This window comes from Scyliorhinus canicula, chromosome 13 (assembly GCF_902713615.1).
Source record: "Scyliorhinus canicula chromosome 13, sScyCan1.1, whole genome shotgun sequence".
Taxonomy (NCBI): Eukaryota; Metazoa; Chordata; class Chondrichthyes; order Carcharhiniformes; family Scyliorhinidae; genus Scyliorhinus; species Scyliorhinus canicula.
This window is the reverse complement of record NC_052158.1, coordinates 95,294,505-95,312,756: the sequence shown is the minus strand read 5'-3', so window position 1 is coordinate 95,312,756 and position 18,252 is coordinate 95,294,505. Positions and strand designations below refer to the sequence as shown.

At 44.7% G+C, this 18,252-nt stretch overlaps 1 protein-coding gene across 1 annotated transcript in view; it reads left to right on the top strand.

Annotated features, from left to right (window-relative positions):
- The first annotated feature begins 1,015 nt into the window (after positions 1-1,015).
- The window catches only part of ppm1lb (protein phosphatase, Mg2+/Mn2+ dependent, 1Lb), a 185,761-nt gene continuing 168,524 nt past the window's right edge, over positions 1,016-18,252 (top strand). The window contains exon 1 of the mRNA XM_038815230.1: positions 1,016-1,623. Coding sequence (XP_038671158.1) covers positions 1,225-1,623 — 399 coding nt within the window. The 5' untranslated portion in view covers positions 1,016-1,224. The remainder of the gene's footprint in view (positions 1,624-18,252) is intronic.

Sequence of the window (18,252 nt, the reverse complement as noted above, 5' to 3'; positions counted from 1 at the left end):
GTGTTGTCAGACTTCTTACTTTCTCAGGATGTCCAGGGACACAGCACAAGCCATGCAGCCCAAGAAAAAGCAAGTTTGAAAAGTGCACAGGATGAAATGACGGATTAAAGGACGAGTAGAGCCAGAGCTCGCTAAGATGTAACCACTCCAGCACCCACATCACATGACCCTTGATTTCCCTCTGTTTCTGATCAACTCTGATGGCAAATCACCCAACTCTGTTCCCTCAATATATAATTGTTTGAAAGTGGGTAGAAAGTTCGCACAACTTGTAAATAAATCCTATGCCTAAAATATAGATTATTATACTTTCAAATCAATATCGGTGAAACATTTTTGGGAGAGTAGCCAGAATTGGGCATTGGACACCAAAATATTTGCTCGGTATTAGAATTGTGGAAAAGCTAATCATGCTTGCTACCTATTCTACTGTGCAAACCTACAGATTTGTCACATCAAAAGCAATTCATGTTCCTCCTTCGCCCTGATACCATACACTGGGAGAGAGCAAGTGTTTGGAAGTGTGCAATGGGTGCTCCTATAAATAGAAGTGCCCCATTAGCCAGCACTGAAGACTCGCCGCTAGCGGGGACAGCGCATGTCTCACCCTGATTGAATTTTGATCCTTGCTTCCTCCCGTTCAAATGCACTGGCTAGGCTGCAAAGCAGAATCTACCAAACACAAGGAGGGGAGTCAGCCAGCAGGAATTGGCGGGATGGCGATTCCTGGAGGGGTTCTCTCTGATGCGCCGCACAGCCCCCTGCCGAGGTGGGATACTGGTTTTGAACAGTAACCCGATCCAAGCCGTTTTGGACCAGCTGGGGAGGGGAGGGGGGAGAGAGGGAAGGGGGGTTTACCCTGTGTTTTGGGATGGGGTATTCCCGCAGTGGGAATGCGGCAGATCGTGTTGTCGGGAACAGGGATAAAGAGGTTGGGGAGGGGGTGGGGGGGATCTCTGGAGGAAGCGGTGTTTGCTTGGGTTTGGGGTTGGAGGGAGGGAGGGAGGGAGGGAGGTGAGGTGAGCTGAGCTGTGCTGTCCCGGGCACACACTCTGCAATCCTGCATCTGTCTCTCTGCCCCAGCGCTGGGAGTTCCGCCTGTCGGTGATCCAGCTCAGCTTCAGCAAGCCGCAGGAGACGCTGCCTTCCTTCTCTGCGCAGCTCGCTGCTCCGGAGGATGCTGGTGAACTGATCGCTGGATTCTCTCCCAAGTTGGTAGAATAAATGATAGAAGATACAATGACTCTGTTGTCTCTCTTGGGCCGCATCATGCGTTATTTTCTCCTGAGGCCGGAAACTTTGTTCCTCTTGTGCATCAGCTTGGCTCTTTGGAGTTATTTCTTCCACACGGACGAGGTGAAGACCATCGTGAAGTCGAGCCAGAATGCGGTGAAAATGATGAAGGGGAAAGTGGTGGAGATCATTCAGAACGATCGGTTCGGGGGGCTGGACGTCCTGGAAGCCGAGTTCTCCAAAACCTGGGAGTACAAGAGCAACAACGTGGCTGTGTATTCCATCCAGGGCCGGCGGGATCACATGGAAGATCGATTCGACGTCCTCACTGATCTGGTGAACAAAAGTCATCCTTCCATTTTCGGGATTTTTGACGGGCATGGAGGAGAGGTGAGTCCAGGTCAAACCAACAGCAATCTGAGTGAGACCTTCTCGGCTAGGGACGCGGTCCTTCCCACCTCTATATATGTAGAAGGAGGGGGAAAATCCAAGATCACTGCCAGCTTTAGAAGATGATAAAGAACAGAAAATGCTGGAAATACTCACCAGGTCTGTCAGCATCCCTGGAGAGAAACTTGAGTTCACGTTTCAGCGACTTGAAATGAAAATCGCTTATTGTCACAAGTCGGCTTCAAAATGAAGTTACTGTGAAAAGCCCCTAATCGCCACATTCCAGCGCCTGTTTAGGGAGGCTGGTATGGGAACAGACTTTTGGTCCAAACTGAAACGTTAACAATTCTCTCTCTCCACAGGTGCCAGCAGACTGCTTATTTTCAGCATAAATGTCACATTTCCAGCATTCAGTACTTTGCTCTTTAGTAGAGCTTTAAAAGGTCCTGAACAACTGGTGATGAAGCAGATGATAGTATATATATATTTTTTTTAAACTGCATTTGCTGGACCCTGGATTTGAAGTTTAAGCTTTTGAAGAATTGTGACATCTCTTTTCAAATAAGGCTATTAACAACCAAGATTGCCAGGTAATTGCTCAAACAGATATGGAGGAAAGCGTTGGAAGACTGAGTGAGTGTAAAATGTTTGAATTAGAAATCCACATCGATGTCAGTTTCAGAAGGATGGTAGCTAAACCTGTATTTAAAATTGTCATTTCATTTCTCTACATTATACTCCTTATACGTGGGATATTGCATCCGGGTTATAATTTGATAGATCTGGATACTGCCGACCTTTTAGGAAGGAACCAAAGTTAGTCACAGAATGGCTTCTTCCTGTGCTGCAATCATTCTGCCTGTCGCATCAGTGCTAGCTCTCTGAAGGACCATTTCAGCTCGTGCCACAGCCCCGCTGTTGGCATATTCAACCTTTCCAGATGATCATTCCCTCTTTCTTGAGTGCCTTGCTAGAACTTGTCTTGCTCACATTCTCGGGTAGTACATTCCAGATCCTAACCGCTGGCTGCCTGAAAAAGTTTTCCCTCCTGTTGCCATTGCTTCTTTTTCACATTACTGTGAATCTGTGCCCTTTTGTTTCCCCATCCTTCCACTAATGGGAACAGTCCCCCCCCCCTCCCCCCTTATATACCCAGTACAGACTCCTCATGATTTTGAGTAGATCTATCAAATTTCCTCTCCAAGAAAAACAGTCCCAATTTCTGCAGTATACCTACATAACTTAAGTTTCTCATCCCTGGTACCCCACAAATCCTTTCTGCAGACTCTCTAGTGCCTTCATATCTTTCCTAAAGTACTGTCCCCAAAACAGGGCACAGCACTCCAGTTGAGTCCAAATCAGTGTTTTAGGCACGTTTAACAGAACTTTCTTGCTTTTGTATTCTTGGTCCCAATAAATAAAACCTAGGATACTCTATGCTTTATTTTTTTCAATTTAAAAAACATATTTAAAAATAAATTTTAGAGTACCCAATTCTTTTTTGGAATTAAGGGGGAATTTAGCATGGCCAATTCACCTGCCCTGCACATCTTTGAGTTGTGGGGGTGAGACACACGCATGCACGGGGAGAATGTGCAAACTTCACACGGGCCAGGATTGAACCCGGGTTCTTGGTGCCATGAGGCAGCAATGCTAACCACTGTGCCACTGTGCTGCCCCTACTCTCTGCTTTATTAACCACTCTCTCAACCTGTTCTTCCACCGTCAATGGATTATGCGCATATGCACCCAGGTCCCTATTTTCCTGCATCCCTTTAGAATTGTACTCTTTATTTATTTTGTATTTTTGCTATGTTCTTCTTGCGCAAGTGAATCACTTCATTTTTCATCTGCCACTCCACCAAACTGTCTGTGTCCTTTAGAAGTTCTACACTATCCTCCCCACGGTTCACAGAACTGTACCTCTGAGTTTTGTATCATCCATAAATTTTGAAATTGTGCCCTTTAGAGCAAGGTTTATGTTGTTAATGTATATCAGGCCAGGCAGGGGTCCTAATTGCAACCCCTGGGGAATTCTAGAAACCTATGTCCAGTCCGAAAACATCCATTAACCACGGCTGTTTCTATCACCCAACCAATTTTGTATCCATGTTGTTGCTGTCCCTTTTATTTCAGAAAGTTAATTAAACACTATTTGCCCTCAACAAATCTATGCCGGCTTTCCTTCATTAATCCACATTTCCTAATTAACTATTAATTTTGTGCCAAATTATTGTTTCTAGGAGCTTTCCCACTACTGAGGTTAAACTGACTGGCCTGTAGATGTTGGGCTTAACATTAGACTCTTTTTTTTTTATCAAGGGTGTGACATTTGCAACTATTCAGTCCTCCTAAACCTTGAGTCTAAGGCAAGCTCAAACATATGACCAGTGCCTCCTCTATTTCTAATTTCACTTCCTTGAATATCTTTGGATGCACCTCATTTGACTCTGGTGCCTTATTATTAACTTTAAGCATAGACAGTCTATCCAATACTCCCCCTCCCTGTCCTCCAACCCCCACCTCCCATCACTTTTAAACCTTCAAATGTCTGAATTAACTCCTCTTTTACAGCAACTTCTTCCTTGGTAAAGACAGATGCAAAGTGTTAACTTATTACCTGAGCCATGCTCCTTGCCTCCATGTGTAAATTTCCTTTTTGGTCCTTAACCCGCCCTATGCCTCCATTTATTGAGAAGACTTTTAGATTCTCAGTTGTATTAGCTGTTGTCTCTTTCATACTCTCTCTTTGCTTCTCTTATTTGCTTTTTCAATTCCTGTCTGAAGCTTCCATAATTCAGCCTGATTCTCGGTTCTGCTATCCACCTGACAGTTGTCATGCACACACTTTTTCTTTTTCACCTTAATCCCTATATTCTTTGCCATCCAGAAACTTTGTCCTACCTTTTCCCCATGTAGGAACATACTTTAACTATGCCCAAACTACCTCTTTAAAGGCAGCCATTGCTGTTTTGTCTGTCAACCTTTGATTTCCAATTTATCCGGGGTCAGATCCGTTCTTACCGCATTGAAGTTGATTTTCCTCCAGTTAGTATTCTTGCTCTGGTTTGTTCCTTTTTTCTTTTTCCATAGTCATCCTAAACTTTATGGTGCAATGATCACTGGTCCCCCAAATGTTCCTCTCCTCCACTTGTTCCACCTCATTCCCAAGAACCAGGTCTAATAGTGCCTGCATTTGCATTGGACTGGAAACAGATTGCTGTAGTAAAATTTTCCTGAACACCCCCTAGGAACTCTTGCCCCATTGCCCTTTACACCACGGCTATCCCAGTCTATATTTGGATAATAAATCTCTCCCATTCAACATTAACATCCTGGGAGTTACCATTGACCAGAAACTGAACTGGATTAGTCATATAAATACTGTGGCCACAAGAGCAGGTTAGAGACTGGGAATCCTGCAGTGAGTAACTCCCCCTCCTGACTCCCCAAAGGCTGTCCAACAATGACAGGGCACAAGTTAGGAGTGTAAAGGGATACTCTCCATTTGCCTGGATGAGTGCAGCTCCAACAGCACTCCAGAAGCTCAACATCCAGGACAAAGCAGCCCATTGGATTGGCACCCCTTCCACAAACATTCATTCCCTCCACCACCGACACACAGTTGCAGCCGTGTGTATCATTTACAAGATGTACTACAGGAACACACGAAAGGCCCTTAGGTAGCACCTTCCAAACCCACGACCACTACCATCTTGAAGGATAAGGTAATAAGGTAATATATTGTGGTCAAAAAAAATAACCATGGGGCGGCATGGTGACGCAGTGGTTAGCAATGCTGCCTCGCAGCGCTGAGGACCTGAATCACTGTCCGTGGGGAGTTTGCTAATTCTCCCTGTGTTTGCGTGGGTCTCACCCTCACAAACCCCCACAATCCAATGATGTACAGGGTAGGTGGATTGGCCATGCTAAATTGCCTTAACTGGAGGGGGGGTGGCTGGAATATAAGGTCAAATGACTTGGAAATACTGAGTCTTGTATCAAATGATACAGAATATAACATGTAATGGTAAATCTATATACAATCTTAGTAAGAACACAGTTGGGAAATACGATGTGTGGTTTTGAATTCCACACTATAGCAAGGATATTTTTCTTCATGCATATGAATCTCGTAGGTTTAAAAGTATGGGTCCAAGTTGGACAGCCAAGTCACAGTTCTGTGTTGTTAAGTGGATTGCCTTGAATTCTGCAGCAAGCTATTATCGGCCACATTTATTCACAATATGGTGAACAGTCTGATCCAGGTGACCACAGCCCATGCTGGTTTGGAATTACATCAGCGGCAGAGGTGTGATGTCCTTGCAGGAGAATGCAAATCCTGTTGTGTGTAGACCATTGTTTTCAAGGGAGACCGAATCCGAAGCCTCTACTGTCTGATCACTCGCCATATCTTTATTGATGATGTTGGTCTCTGCGCAGATGTTGCACCATTTGTACTTTTTGTCAAAACGTAAATTACTTAAAGCATTGTCAGAGCATGATTTAAAAAAAAAAAATTTAGAGTACCCAATTATTTTTTTTCCAATTAAGGGCAATTTAGCATGGCCAATCCATCTAACCTGCACATCTTTGGGTTGTGGCGGTGAAACCCACGCAGACACAGAGAGAATGTGCAAACTCCACATGGATATTGGTCCAGGGCTGGGATTCATACCCGGGTCCCCATCGCCAAAATCCCAGTGCTAACCACTGCGCCACATGCTGCTGTCAGAGCATGATTTGAGGTACATATTTGGTGGGTGGGAGATGATATTCCTATGGTCGACCCTGTTCTTAACTAATGCCATCACTTTTACACGCGCAGCCCAATTAGAAAGGATGTTGGGCAATAGAGGAAGCACAGCATAGATTTATTGGGATTCTGCTGGCAGACGTGAAAATTTGGTGTGGTTTTTATTAGAACAGATGAATTAATAGAGATATTTAAAATTATGAAGGTACTGGGCGGGATAGAAAGAAACCTGTGGTTCCCAGCTTGTTTGAGGGGTGAAAAAATACAATATTAGGTTTAGAGTGAACTGCTCAGCGAATAAGGTGAGCAGTGATGGGCTCACATTTTTTTATGCCACTGTCATATACATAATAGGCAATTCACACTGATCTATATAGCACATCAAATTAACAAACAGCTTCTGAGGTGATATTTTAAAACACATGCATGTTGGACTCCCTGAGAGGTAGTTGTCATTCGAGAGTTCATTTTTCATAAAGAAGTGTGCACATATTTTCTTTATATCTATTTAATGGCCTTTCTATTGAGCAGGAACAACTGTGGCTATTAGTTGATTGTTTCAAGTGTCCAAAGGCAGGAGCTACATTTGCGGCACCAAATTCGAAATGCAATTGTATGGGCAAAGACAAATTCAAAGTGTACAACAATAATGTGGTCTTTGATTTGAAATATTGGTGATCACACATTGTCCTTATGCGCCTTTGTGTCGTGCAGTATAATGTGACTAACATGAATCTGAAGACACTATTCAGTGATCACATACTCAGACCTCGTCGTAGCAACCAGAGATACTATTCACAAATGAATCATTGTGTTACTATGGTTTCAAAGGTAGTATCCACAGTCTGCGATCTACGTTACACACCATTTTTACACATGTAGACAAAATCAACAAATCCTGTCTGAAAAAGCTACGGCGACCTTTTCAAATGTTAATTATGCTGAAGCTAAGGACTTGGGCTTATCGCGATTAGTATTTTATCATTTTAGACCTTTTCTGCACAGGCATCAGTTATTATAGATTATTATGGAGTTTATTGTTTGCTTATTTGAGATTCTCTCTCGAATTTAGATTATTTTTGTACTGCTAATCATTGTAAAACATATCCCATTATGTTACACTTGTCATATTCAGTCTGCTGCGAACCTAGAAATAAGGGCATATGTCGCAGGACGTAAATGGGAAAATGTGGCACTCTTGATCTCGACCTTCAAAGTCTCTCTGATGTGGATGTTTAACCACAGCTGGTGTAAAAGTATCCATGTGGAACCATTTTATGAAGACTGGTGCGCCTTTTGGTTCATCATCACGAGGGTTTGTGAAGTTGGCAGTAGACAAAAAGCTGTTCACATTGGTTGCGGGAGAGGCGCTCAAAACTGAGAGTGAGCTGGTTTAATAGACAAGTGGAACAATTCTTTAACTTCAGCAAGTGAGTTCGTCATATGAGACCTTGCATTTCACAGTTCTACAAGCAGCCGTGCCCTTTACCCAGAGCAAAATGTGTTCGGATTACTAAATCAGATATACATTATCAATCACCTGTGCCCTGCTCCTTCTGGAATTAATGTTAATTTAACATTTGATTGCAAATTAAATGTCCCTTAGGGTGCAAGTGTGCTGGCTGATAACTCTCCTATGAAAGGAATTTGGTTGCAAACTTTAATCTGCGCACATACTGTATATTTCATTCCATTTGCTGCTTTGAAATTAAATACCAATTGGTGTACTTTACAACCCATGTTGATCGTCTGTATTCTGACAACCAGCAAGTATTTAATAATAGATGAAGGTGGTGCCTCGAGTATAAGGCTAATTCCCTTTGTTTGTCACCCCCACGTAAAATCTCCAGCAGGATTTAGAAGATGGTAGGATTTATAATTATAATTTTTTGTTTGTGGTTGTTTATTTTTACATTTGTTATTCTATGACCAGAAGTTATGTTTTTTGAGAAGATCATTTACAATTGCTTGACAGAGGAAAACCTTTAAACATTATAAAGTTAGTCAAACAAGAAAGATAAGCCAGATCTTCTGTTCTCTGGAAGGTCGTCTTGCAGAGCTATCTTGGAAGATATGTTGGAAGTCAAGGACTGCACAGAATTGCCTGGGAAGTTTCAACCACAAGTTTGGCAATTACCCTGCCTCCAATTTAAAGCAGAAACTATGGATAGTTCAGACTTATTTAGCAGCATATTGCCCAGGAAGACTGTAGATGTGAATCCCACATCAAGAAATGGGCATAGAATCTATGCTGGCTCTTCAAGATGTGTTTCTCAAGATGCCAAATTTAAGATATTGCTCTGCCTCCTGTTAAGTTGGTGTAAATGGACATTAAAGGTTCCAACGTATTTTGCACAGGAGAACTGAGTTCCCCGGGTGTTGTAGTGGACATTCAGCCATTTACAAGACATTCTAATGATGAATATTTGTTATGTCTGTGTGTGTGTGTGTGTGTGTGTGTAACAATAGCTAATTGAAGGGGCAGTACGGTGGCCTAGTGGTTAGCATAACCGCCTCACGGCGCTGAGGTCCCAGGTTCGATCCCGGCTCTGGGTCACTGTCCGTGTGGAGTTTGTACATTCTCCCCGTGTCTGCGTGGGTTTCGCCCCCAGAACCCAAAAATGTGCAGGGTAGGTGGATTGGCCACGCTAAATTGCCCCTTAATAGAAAAAATAATTGGGTAATCTAAATTTTTAGAAAAAAAAACAATAGCTAATTGAGACATTTTAGTGACGTGAAAAGCTGCAATATAAAACCATTTCTTTCTAACATGAACACTAACCATGGTGAAATTGTTTCTGAAAAAAGATGCCACATACAAAAATTGGCTGCATGAGAATGAAAATGAACAAAGAGGATAAATGACTTCTAGCAATCTTTTAAAATGTTAGGTGTTCAATGGATGAGTGTAAAATTTGGAAACGTTTGTGATCTAAGGGGCGAAGCATAACCATAGTGAAAACTAGCTGTTGAGGCTATCACTATGGTTTCAAATAAAATCTTCCCACCCAAAACAATACGGGGCCAGCCAATATCTACCACAGTATAAAGACTTAAAACCGGAGATGTCCAAAAATAGTGGGCGTGATATAATGGAAATGTTTCCGAGTGTAATTTGTGGCGGGGTTTGCTGGCTCTGTCAGAGTACTCCACCGCTATCTAACCACACTTTTTTGGGCCCTGGCAAGTTTCTCCCCAGTCAAGCACACACTTCGAATTATTTTCATCACTGCAGAGCTGAACACGCTGGCCAGACTGGCTCCTTCGAGATCGGGCCACCACTTTGAAAGGGCGTCCTGATCACTAAGTTGGCTTGTGGGTCCCCACACCACCCACCCATTGGCAATGTAACCCCCCCCCCCCCCAACACACATGGGCATTACCACACACACTCCTCCTCCCAACTGAGGGCCTCCTACTGTGGGGTCGCTGAACACCCCTTTTATTTTAAAAAAAAAATTTTTATTGAAATTTTTACAAAATATAAACATCTTAACTCTATTAACAAACAACCGCGGTAACACCCCAAGACCAATACCGCCCCAACTTCAAGAGCAACTTCAAACAAAAGATCACCCAAACAACAAAAGGGAAAGAGATAGCACCCGCCACAGACCCATGTACACAGTTCTCCCTCCCCCCAATCCAAACCCCCCCCCCCCCCCCCGTTTCTGCTGCTGTCGGCCTATTTCCCTACCGTTCCGCCAGGAAGTCCGGGAAAGGCTGCCACCGCCTGAAAAACCCTTGTACTGATCATCTCAGGGCAAATTTCACCCTCTCCAATTTAATGAACCCCGCCATATCATTGATCCAGGCCTCCACGCTTGGGGGCCTCGCATCCTTCCATTGGAGCAAGATCCTCCGCCGGGCTACTAGGAACGCAAAGGCCAGAACACCGGCCTCTATCGCCTCCTGCACCCGGCTCCACTGCCACCCCAAAAATTGCGAGTCCCCAGCCTGGCTCGACCCTGGATCCCACCACCCTCGACACCGTCCTTGCTACCCCCTTCCAAAACTCCCCCAACGCTGGGCACGCCCGAAACATATGGGCGTGGTTCGCTGGGCTCCCCGAGCACCTAGCACACCTGTCCTCGCCCCTGAAAAACCTACTCATCCTCGACCCAGTCATGTGGGCCCTATGCAGTACCTTGAACTGTATGAGGCTAAGCCTCGCACAGGAAGAGGAGGAATTCACTCTCTCCAGGGCATCCGCCCAAGTCCCCTCCTCAATCTCCTCACCCAGCTCCTCTTCCCATTTACCCTTCAGTTCCTCCACCGAGGTCTCGTCTACCTCCTGCATTACCCGGTATATGTCCGAAATCCTCCCTCCTCCAGCCCACACCCGCGAGAGCACCCTGTCCCGTACCCCACGTGGGGGCAACAAGGGGAACCCCTCCATCTGCCACCTGGCAAACGCCTTAACCTGCATGTACCGAAACATGTTCCCCTGGGGGAGCCCAAACTTCCCCTCTAACTCCCCCAAGCTCGCGAACCTCCCATCCACAAACAGGTCCCTCAGTCTCCTAACCCCTGCCCTGTGCCAGCCCAGAAATCCGCCATCAATGCTCCCTGGGAGAAACCGATGGTTCCCCCGTATCGGAGCCTCAATCGAGCCCCCCACCTCTCCCCTGTGCTGTCTCCATTGCCCCCAAATTTTGAGGGTAGCCGCCACCACTGGGCTCGTGGTATACCTCGTTGGAGGGAGCGGCAACGGCGCCGTTACTAGCGCCTCCAAGCTCGTGCCCACACAAGACGCCGCCTCCATCCTCTTCCATGCTGCCCCCTCCTCGTCCATTACCCACCTACGCACCATCGCTGCGTTGGCAGCCCAATAGTACCCACAGAGGTTGGGCAAGCCAGCCCCCCCCCCTATCCCTGCCACGTGACAGGAAGAACACCCCCTTTTAAGGACCCCCTCTCCCTTTCGGGCTCACAACCTTCACTCCCCTAACCTTCCGAAGGCCCCTCATAACCTGCCCTGTACACCCCCATCCTTCGTACTCCCCTTCACCCTCCTTTCATTGAAATGGCCACTCTCAGGCCCTGTGCCACCTGGGCACCCCGGCAGTGCTCCTGCGAGCTTTGCAGTGCCAACTGGGCACCTTGGCAGTGCCAGGGTACCAGCCTGGCAGTGCCAAGGTGCTTGCATTCAAGGGGAAGGGCCCGGGGCCGTCCTGTCCCTGACCACCCAGAGGCCTCCGATGGAGTGGGAGATCCCCGGGCTGTGAATGGCACCCAACTTGGACCTCTCTGGGGAGGCCAGTAGACGCTAGGAGCCGGTTAGATCATACCTAAGTGAGTTTCAAACCTACATGGGTGTGAGAGGCTTGGTCGCGCCCATTGGATTTGGGATCCTGATCGCGACGCCTGGTGTGACCTAGGTAGATCTCATGAGGCGCGTAGGCTGTCGGGAATCCTCTTCCAGGATCTGCTGGCCGCGTCGTGCTCATATTCGGGCGCAATGCGGCTGGTAGATCGTGTCCAGTAAATATTGTTAACTATTACATTCAAGTATTCATAAAGGATGACATAAGCAATTAATCTGCCAGAGATAAACAAACCAAATACAATGATTTTGATGAAAAAATGAGATGGAAACCTTAAAAGCCCTGGAAGGTTAGAACAATGATTCCAGAATTCAGAGAGAAATTATTTTACCATGAGTAAACTTGGAAAATGATAGCAGACATTCCCTTGGCGGGTTGGGGATGCTTCCCTGTTTTTACATTTTTAACTTGCAAAACCCTCTCCCACCACTCATGGGGGTTGATGAATTGTGTACAGAGGAAACATTTTGCCAGCGACAATTAAAACTTGACATATTGAGTTAGGACCAAGTTGCTCATTATTGGGAGCAAATTACAAATCTTTGTACTCCCTTCTGGGGACTGCATCTCAGCAGGTGTATATTTTCATGAAGGTTGTATGAAGTAATTTCACCAGATTTCTCTGAAATTAAGAGTTAAAAGATGAAGATGGGTTGCGTACCTAAATAAAAAATTATTTGAATATACGGGTTTGAGTATCCCTTATGCGAAATTCAAAAAGCTCTGACATCCGTACTTTGTCCCATTCCGGTGGCCGAACACACGTGTGTGTACGTGTATCCTTCTAATTTACGGCATGAATTGTTGCACCGAAAGAGTTGAACCCGGTACCCGATTCCCTATTGGAACTCCACAGTGCAGAACACGGGGCAATGTGCAGCCTCGGGTCACTCGGGTCAGGCCCCAGATCTGACCCGAGTGACGTTATTTAGTGTTGTATTTCTCGGCGCTGGGAAGTATGCCGCTAAACACGCTTGCTAGGGGATTTTGTTCCCATTTAGTTCAGTTGCGACCAAAATCTTTCCATCTGTAAAGCTGTTGAGGCTGAGTCTCAAATTGCAAAACTGAGAATGATAGATTTTTATTAGGCAAGTGCATTAAGGATTACGGAGCCAACATGAGTAGACTTAATTTATGATCCAGAACAGTTATGTTCCAATGGAATTGTGAAACAGGCTCAAGGTGCTAAATTATCTGCTCTTGTTCCTAAGTTCCTTTCTTTCTGCAGGGAGTGAAGTAGTAAGATAAATTGGTTTAGTAAGAGAATTCCAAAGAGCAGGAATATAGTAACAGATGACTGGCCTTTGGAGATGGATAAGGGTTGAGGAGGCGCTAAGCAGCAAGTTCTGAATCTTTACTGACCTGTCCCTTAACCTGATTTCCTGGTTGGCTAAAGTGGAAGTTAGGTTAAGGGATGGGTCAGCAGAGATCTCAGTGAGAAAGAAAAGGGAAAGATGCAGAATCCTTGGTTAACTAAGGAAATTTAGAGTACCTAATTTTTTTTTTTCCAATGAAGGGGCAATCTAGCGTGGCCAATCCACCTACCCTGCACATCTTTGGGTTGTGGGGGTGAAACCCACGCAAACACAGGGAGAATGTGCAAACTCCACAGGGACAGTGACCCAGAGCCGGGATCGAACCCGGGTCCTCAGCGCCGTGAGGAAGCAGAGTCACCGTGCCACCAAGATCAAGCAGAATATAAAGAAAAGCAAAGAAGGACCAAAGCACTAATAAGGAGAAAGAAATTAAAGTACGAGAAAACTAGCTAGAAATATATTTTTTTAAAGATAGTCAGAGATTCCATAGGTATTTAAAAAGGAATAAAGTAACATCAGCATTGGTCCTCTAGAGAGAGAGTCTGGAGAATTAATAATGGACGAAAGGAAATGATGGATGAACTGAAGAGATTTTGTACATCTGTCTTCACTGTAGAGGATACAAATAACATCCGAGAAATACATGTGAATCAGGAGGTGAAAAGGAGGGAGGAACTTAAAACAAATACAATCACCAGGGAAAAGACACTGAGAAACGTGTTAGAACTAAAAACTGACACGTCCTCAGGCCCTGATGAACATCATCCTGGGGTTTTAAAAGAAGTGACTGCTAAAATGGTAGATGCATTGGTTTTAATTTTCCAATATTCCCCAGACTCTGGAAGAGTCCCATCAGATTGGGAAATAGCGAATGTTACTCCTCCATTCAAGAAAGGAGGGAGACAGAAAGCAGGAAACTACAGGCCAATGATCTTAGAATATTACTGAGGAAGTTACACCAGGGCATTGAGAAAATCTCAATGCAATCAGGCAGAGTCAATGGTTTTGTGAAAGGGAAATCATGTTTGAGTAATCTATTGGAGTTTTTGAGGAAAGAACAACATGGATAAATGGGAACTGAGGATATGCTGTCCTTGGTTTTCCAGAGACATTGAATGAGGCGCCATATCAAAGTTTCCCATGCAAAATAAGAGCTCATGTGTAGGGGGTAACATCCCCTTGATGGGACGCAAATTAAGGCCTAAGCCCCCACACCAGATTTTTCGAGGTGCCAGCAGGAAAACATGGTGGCCTGAAATACGTTTGGAACAACGTGGCATGCAGATGTTGAGACTCATCTAAACAATGCCTGGGGCTGCCTCCGAAGTTCAGGATGGAAACCGCGCACAACTCTGGATCTGAAACACCACAGCAATAGGTCAAGGAGCATCCAAACATGGACCTTCCAGATTAGGTGATCTGGAGGGGGTCCGTATTCCGGCCGCACAATATCCCAGGAGATCATAGAATCCCTACATTGCAGAAAGAGGCCATTCAGCTTGTCGAGTCTGCATCGACCCTACAAAAGAGCATTCTACCTAGGCTCACTTCCCCACCCTATCCCTGTAACCTAACCTACACATCTTTGGACATTAATGGGCAATTTAGTTTGGACAATAAGGGGCAATTTAGCATGGCCAATCCGCCTAATCTGCAAATCTTTGGAGATCTATCTTAATTTTCAGAGGTCTACCTTCTTTCTTCAATGGTGAGTCAGTGATGTAGAGCACCTTTTCAAGAAAGAACCTTCCAGAATCGATTAGACTTCAAGAGCTGAAAGGAGCTGTGTTCTCTCTCCGCTCCATGTAGGAGGAAGCTGAAGATTTTTTAAGAGACCAACAGCTTGTTGCTCTTCAGGGGCTGAAGTAAAAGAATTGACCTATTTTGAAAGCAGTGAGTGTCTCGCATATCCTCTGCTGTGAACTGAAATGATTGAGTCTGCAGGGAAGGTAGACAACTTTGCCTAAGAAGATCATATCAAATCTGGAAGAAAGGAAATATCAAACCGAAAGCCTGAACTTCAGAAAGACATTGACTGGAAGTTATCCCTTTGAATCAAAGATCCTTATCCTTTTATTTTATTAATATTTTCTTTCCCTTTTCTCAGTGTGTGTGTGGTGGTTGTAGGGTGAGCAGGGAAAGCCACTGTCAATTCAAACATTACCTAAGTGTTCAGGATGATGATCAAGAACAGACGTAGAAGCCCTGAGCATCAAGATGTTTGGTGACTACAAACAAATTAGAAGATAAATTGATAAGAAGGACATTGAGCATAATCAAACAACCTTGTTTCACCTGAATCGGTGATGCAACAAGGCCATTAGATCTCACGAGAGGCCTCAAGAGATCTAATGGGATCTAACCAGAGGCCGACACCTGGATCTCGCCCTCGCGGGGTGAGATACAGATTAGACCATAAGACATAGGAGCAGAATTAGGCTACTCGGTTCATCGAGTCTGCTCCGCCATTCAATCATGGCTGATATTTTTCTCATCGCCATTCTCCTGCCTTCTCCCCATAACCCCTGATCCCCTTATTAATCAAGAACCTATCTATCTCTGTTTTAAAGACACTCCGGGATTTGGCCTCCACAGCCTTCTGCCATAGGCTCATTTAAATTTGTCAGCGCTGGGTTATCCCAGCTCCGGGAACTAACGGCCTCCCCAGCAAGGCCTCAACTGGGCACTGTTTAGCACGTCCACACAAATGTGGACCAGGCATAACAGCACCGGTTGGGGGGGTCTCCCAGGCTATTGGAAGCCCAAGGTGGTCAGGCTCTAGGCAGGGTTGTAACCTGGCACGCCCACTGTCAACCAGGCACCTTGGTAGTACCACCATGGCAGTGCCAGGTTGCCCACGTGGCACTGCCAGACTGGCAAGGCACCTCCCTTAAGAGGTGGGATGAGGGGAGAGCTTGAGGATCCCATAAGAGGTAGGTTAGGCGGGTCCAGAGGCCTTGGTGAGGGATCCAGAGATCGGGACGTATTTACAAATGACCCCTGGTCTATTTCTACATTGATGAGCTGAGCTCGGCAGTGGAGGAAGTGAGGTAAGTGCGGCTTTGCTGGGCTTTCCCTCCCGAGGCCAAAAAAGAACAAAGTCCCATTTATTAGTGGGGTCGTTCTCGGTGCTGTGGATTCTGAGAAACACCCTGTCGTACATGCTCAAAACAGGATTCTTTTTTTTTCCATTAAAGGGCAGCCATTGTGTGTCATGCTGAAAGTTTATGTAGAACCATTTTTGTTATATATTTTGTTTATTAGGTGGGTCATAAAGTTATTTTTGTTTTGTTCATTTATGCTGTTAAAGATACACAGGCAACGGGTATTGTTTGATTAAGGATTTGATCACGTGTAAAGAGAGTCATCGCAGTTGGTGGACACTACAGGGGCTCGGATGCATCATCACCTCCAGTAATGATATTTTATTTTAGTTAAGTTTCCTTTGCAATTTTTCTTTAATAATAATAATCTTTGTAGAGTCACAAGTAGGCTTACATTAACACTACAATGAGGTTACTGTGAAAATCCCCTAGTCGCCACATTCCGGCACCTGCTCGGTTACACGGAGGGAAAATTCAGAATGTCCAATTCACCTAACAGAAAGTCTTCCAGGACTTGTGGGAGGAAACCGGAGCACCCGGAGGAAACCACGCAGTCACAGGGGAACGTACAGACTCCGCACAGACAGTGACCCAACCCGGGAATCGAACCTGGGACCCTGGCTCTGTGAAGCAACCGTGCTAACCACTGTGCTACCATGCCGCTCTTTAGTTACAGTGTCCCACGAGGAGCTGTCATCCCCTCATGTTTGTTTAATTTGTTTTTGGTTTATATTACAAAGAGTATAAGAGAGTCACTGCATTCTGCTGGATGCTGCAGGGGCAGGGGTGCATCATCACCCTGGGAATTATATTTTAGTTTGATTAGCTAAGTTTCCTTTGACATTTTGAGTTCTGTTACAGTGCCGCACCAGGGACTGTCATCCCCTAGTTATTTCTATTTAATTTATTGATGTAATTTGTTCTAATCCAGTGAATATGAAGAGAGACATCACGGCCAGGGGCTGGAGTGCATCATCACCTTTGTGAATGACATTTTAGTTTGATCAGTTTGACGTTTTGATTTTTGTTAGTGCCGCAGCAGGAGCTGTCATCCTCTGTCATTTTTGTTCAATTTACTGACTTTTTAAAAATTTCTCTTCAGAGTATAAAGACAGTCAGCTGGGGCACAATGGGTAGTAATTAGGAGGCAGAGATCTGTAAGGCTGCATCTTGTGAATAAACCTACTATCAAGGAAACAATTTTGTGTGTGAGATTTTGTACTTGATCTGGTTTGGGTCCATTTAACATGGAGTACACATCCCAATCTCCAAACTCAGACTTCACATCTATATCAAACTATGCTATCGCATCAGTTCTTCTAGCGGAAGGGACCAAGGATAAAAATCTGGTGAGCCAAAAAAGGCAGACCAAAAGACTTACTAAGGCATAAGAGATACAGGAACAGAAAAAGCATGATGGAAAAAGGACAAATAACTCAAAAACAGCAGAATACTGTTCTACTTACCATATGCAATGAGGCAGGAAAAAATATACATATTGATTTTTATACAGATGAAATGTTTTGATTTATTTTGTTCAAACTGAGAGACTCTACGCAATGTCGACATTGTCGTTGGAACACGCCAAATTTGATGCAATTTATTGATTCAAGACCGGATTCTCGGTCTCGTCTATGGTGGGACCCGTCGCGAGCAAGAATGGAAAATTTGGCATTCCAACCAAAACTCCATTCACGCTCAGTGGCACCGGAAAATCCCAGCCACGAACAAGGACGTAAGATTTTGGCCACAGTCTGCAATTATAATTTAAATGTCGGGACGTTGTGTGAAGATTTCAAAGATGTTTACTAAATATTGCTGTTGAAACACAAATTTTCAGGTTGCTTGCTCAAAGTTCACGGTTGAAAATATATTACTTGGTCATTCAGAGTCTGCTTAAATGTTCTCTTAGGTTCCCACGCTCTCGAGGCAAAGCAGTTTTGCGTTTCCTAGTGCCCGTTTCCTTGTATTAATGTCTCAAAATCAAAAATATGGTTATCTACCTAGAATAGTAATGGTGATAGCTTACTATCGTCTAAATATTCACTGTGCACTACCAAGAGAACCTACAGAATTAACCAAATATTATCATGGGCAAACTAACAGACAAGGAAACTGAAATATGT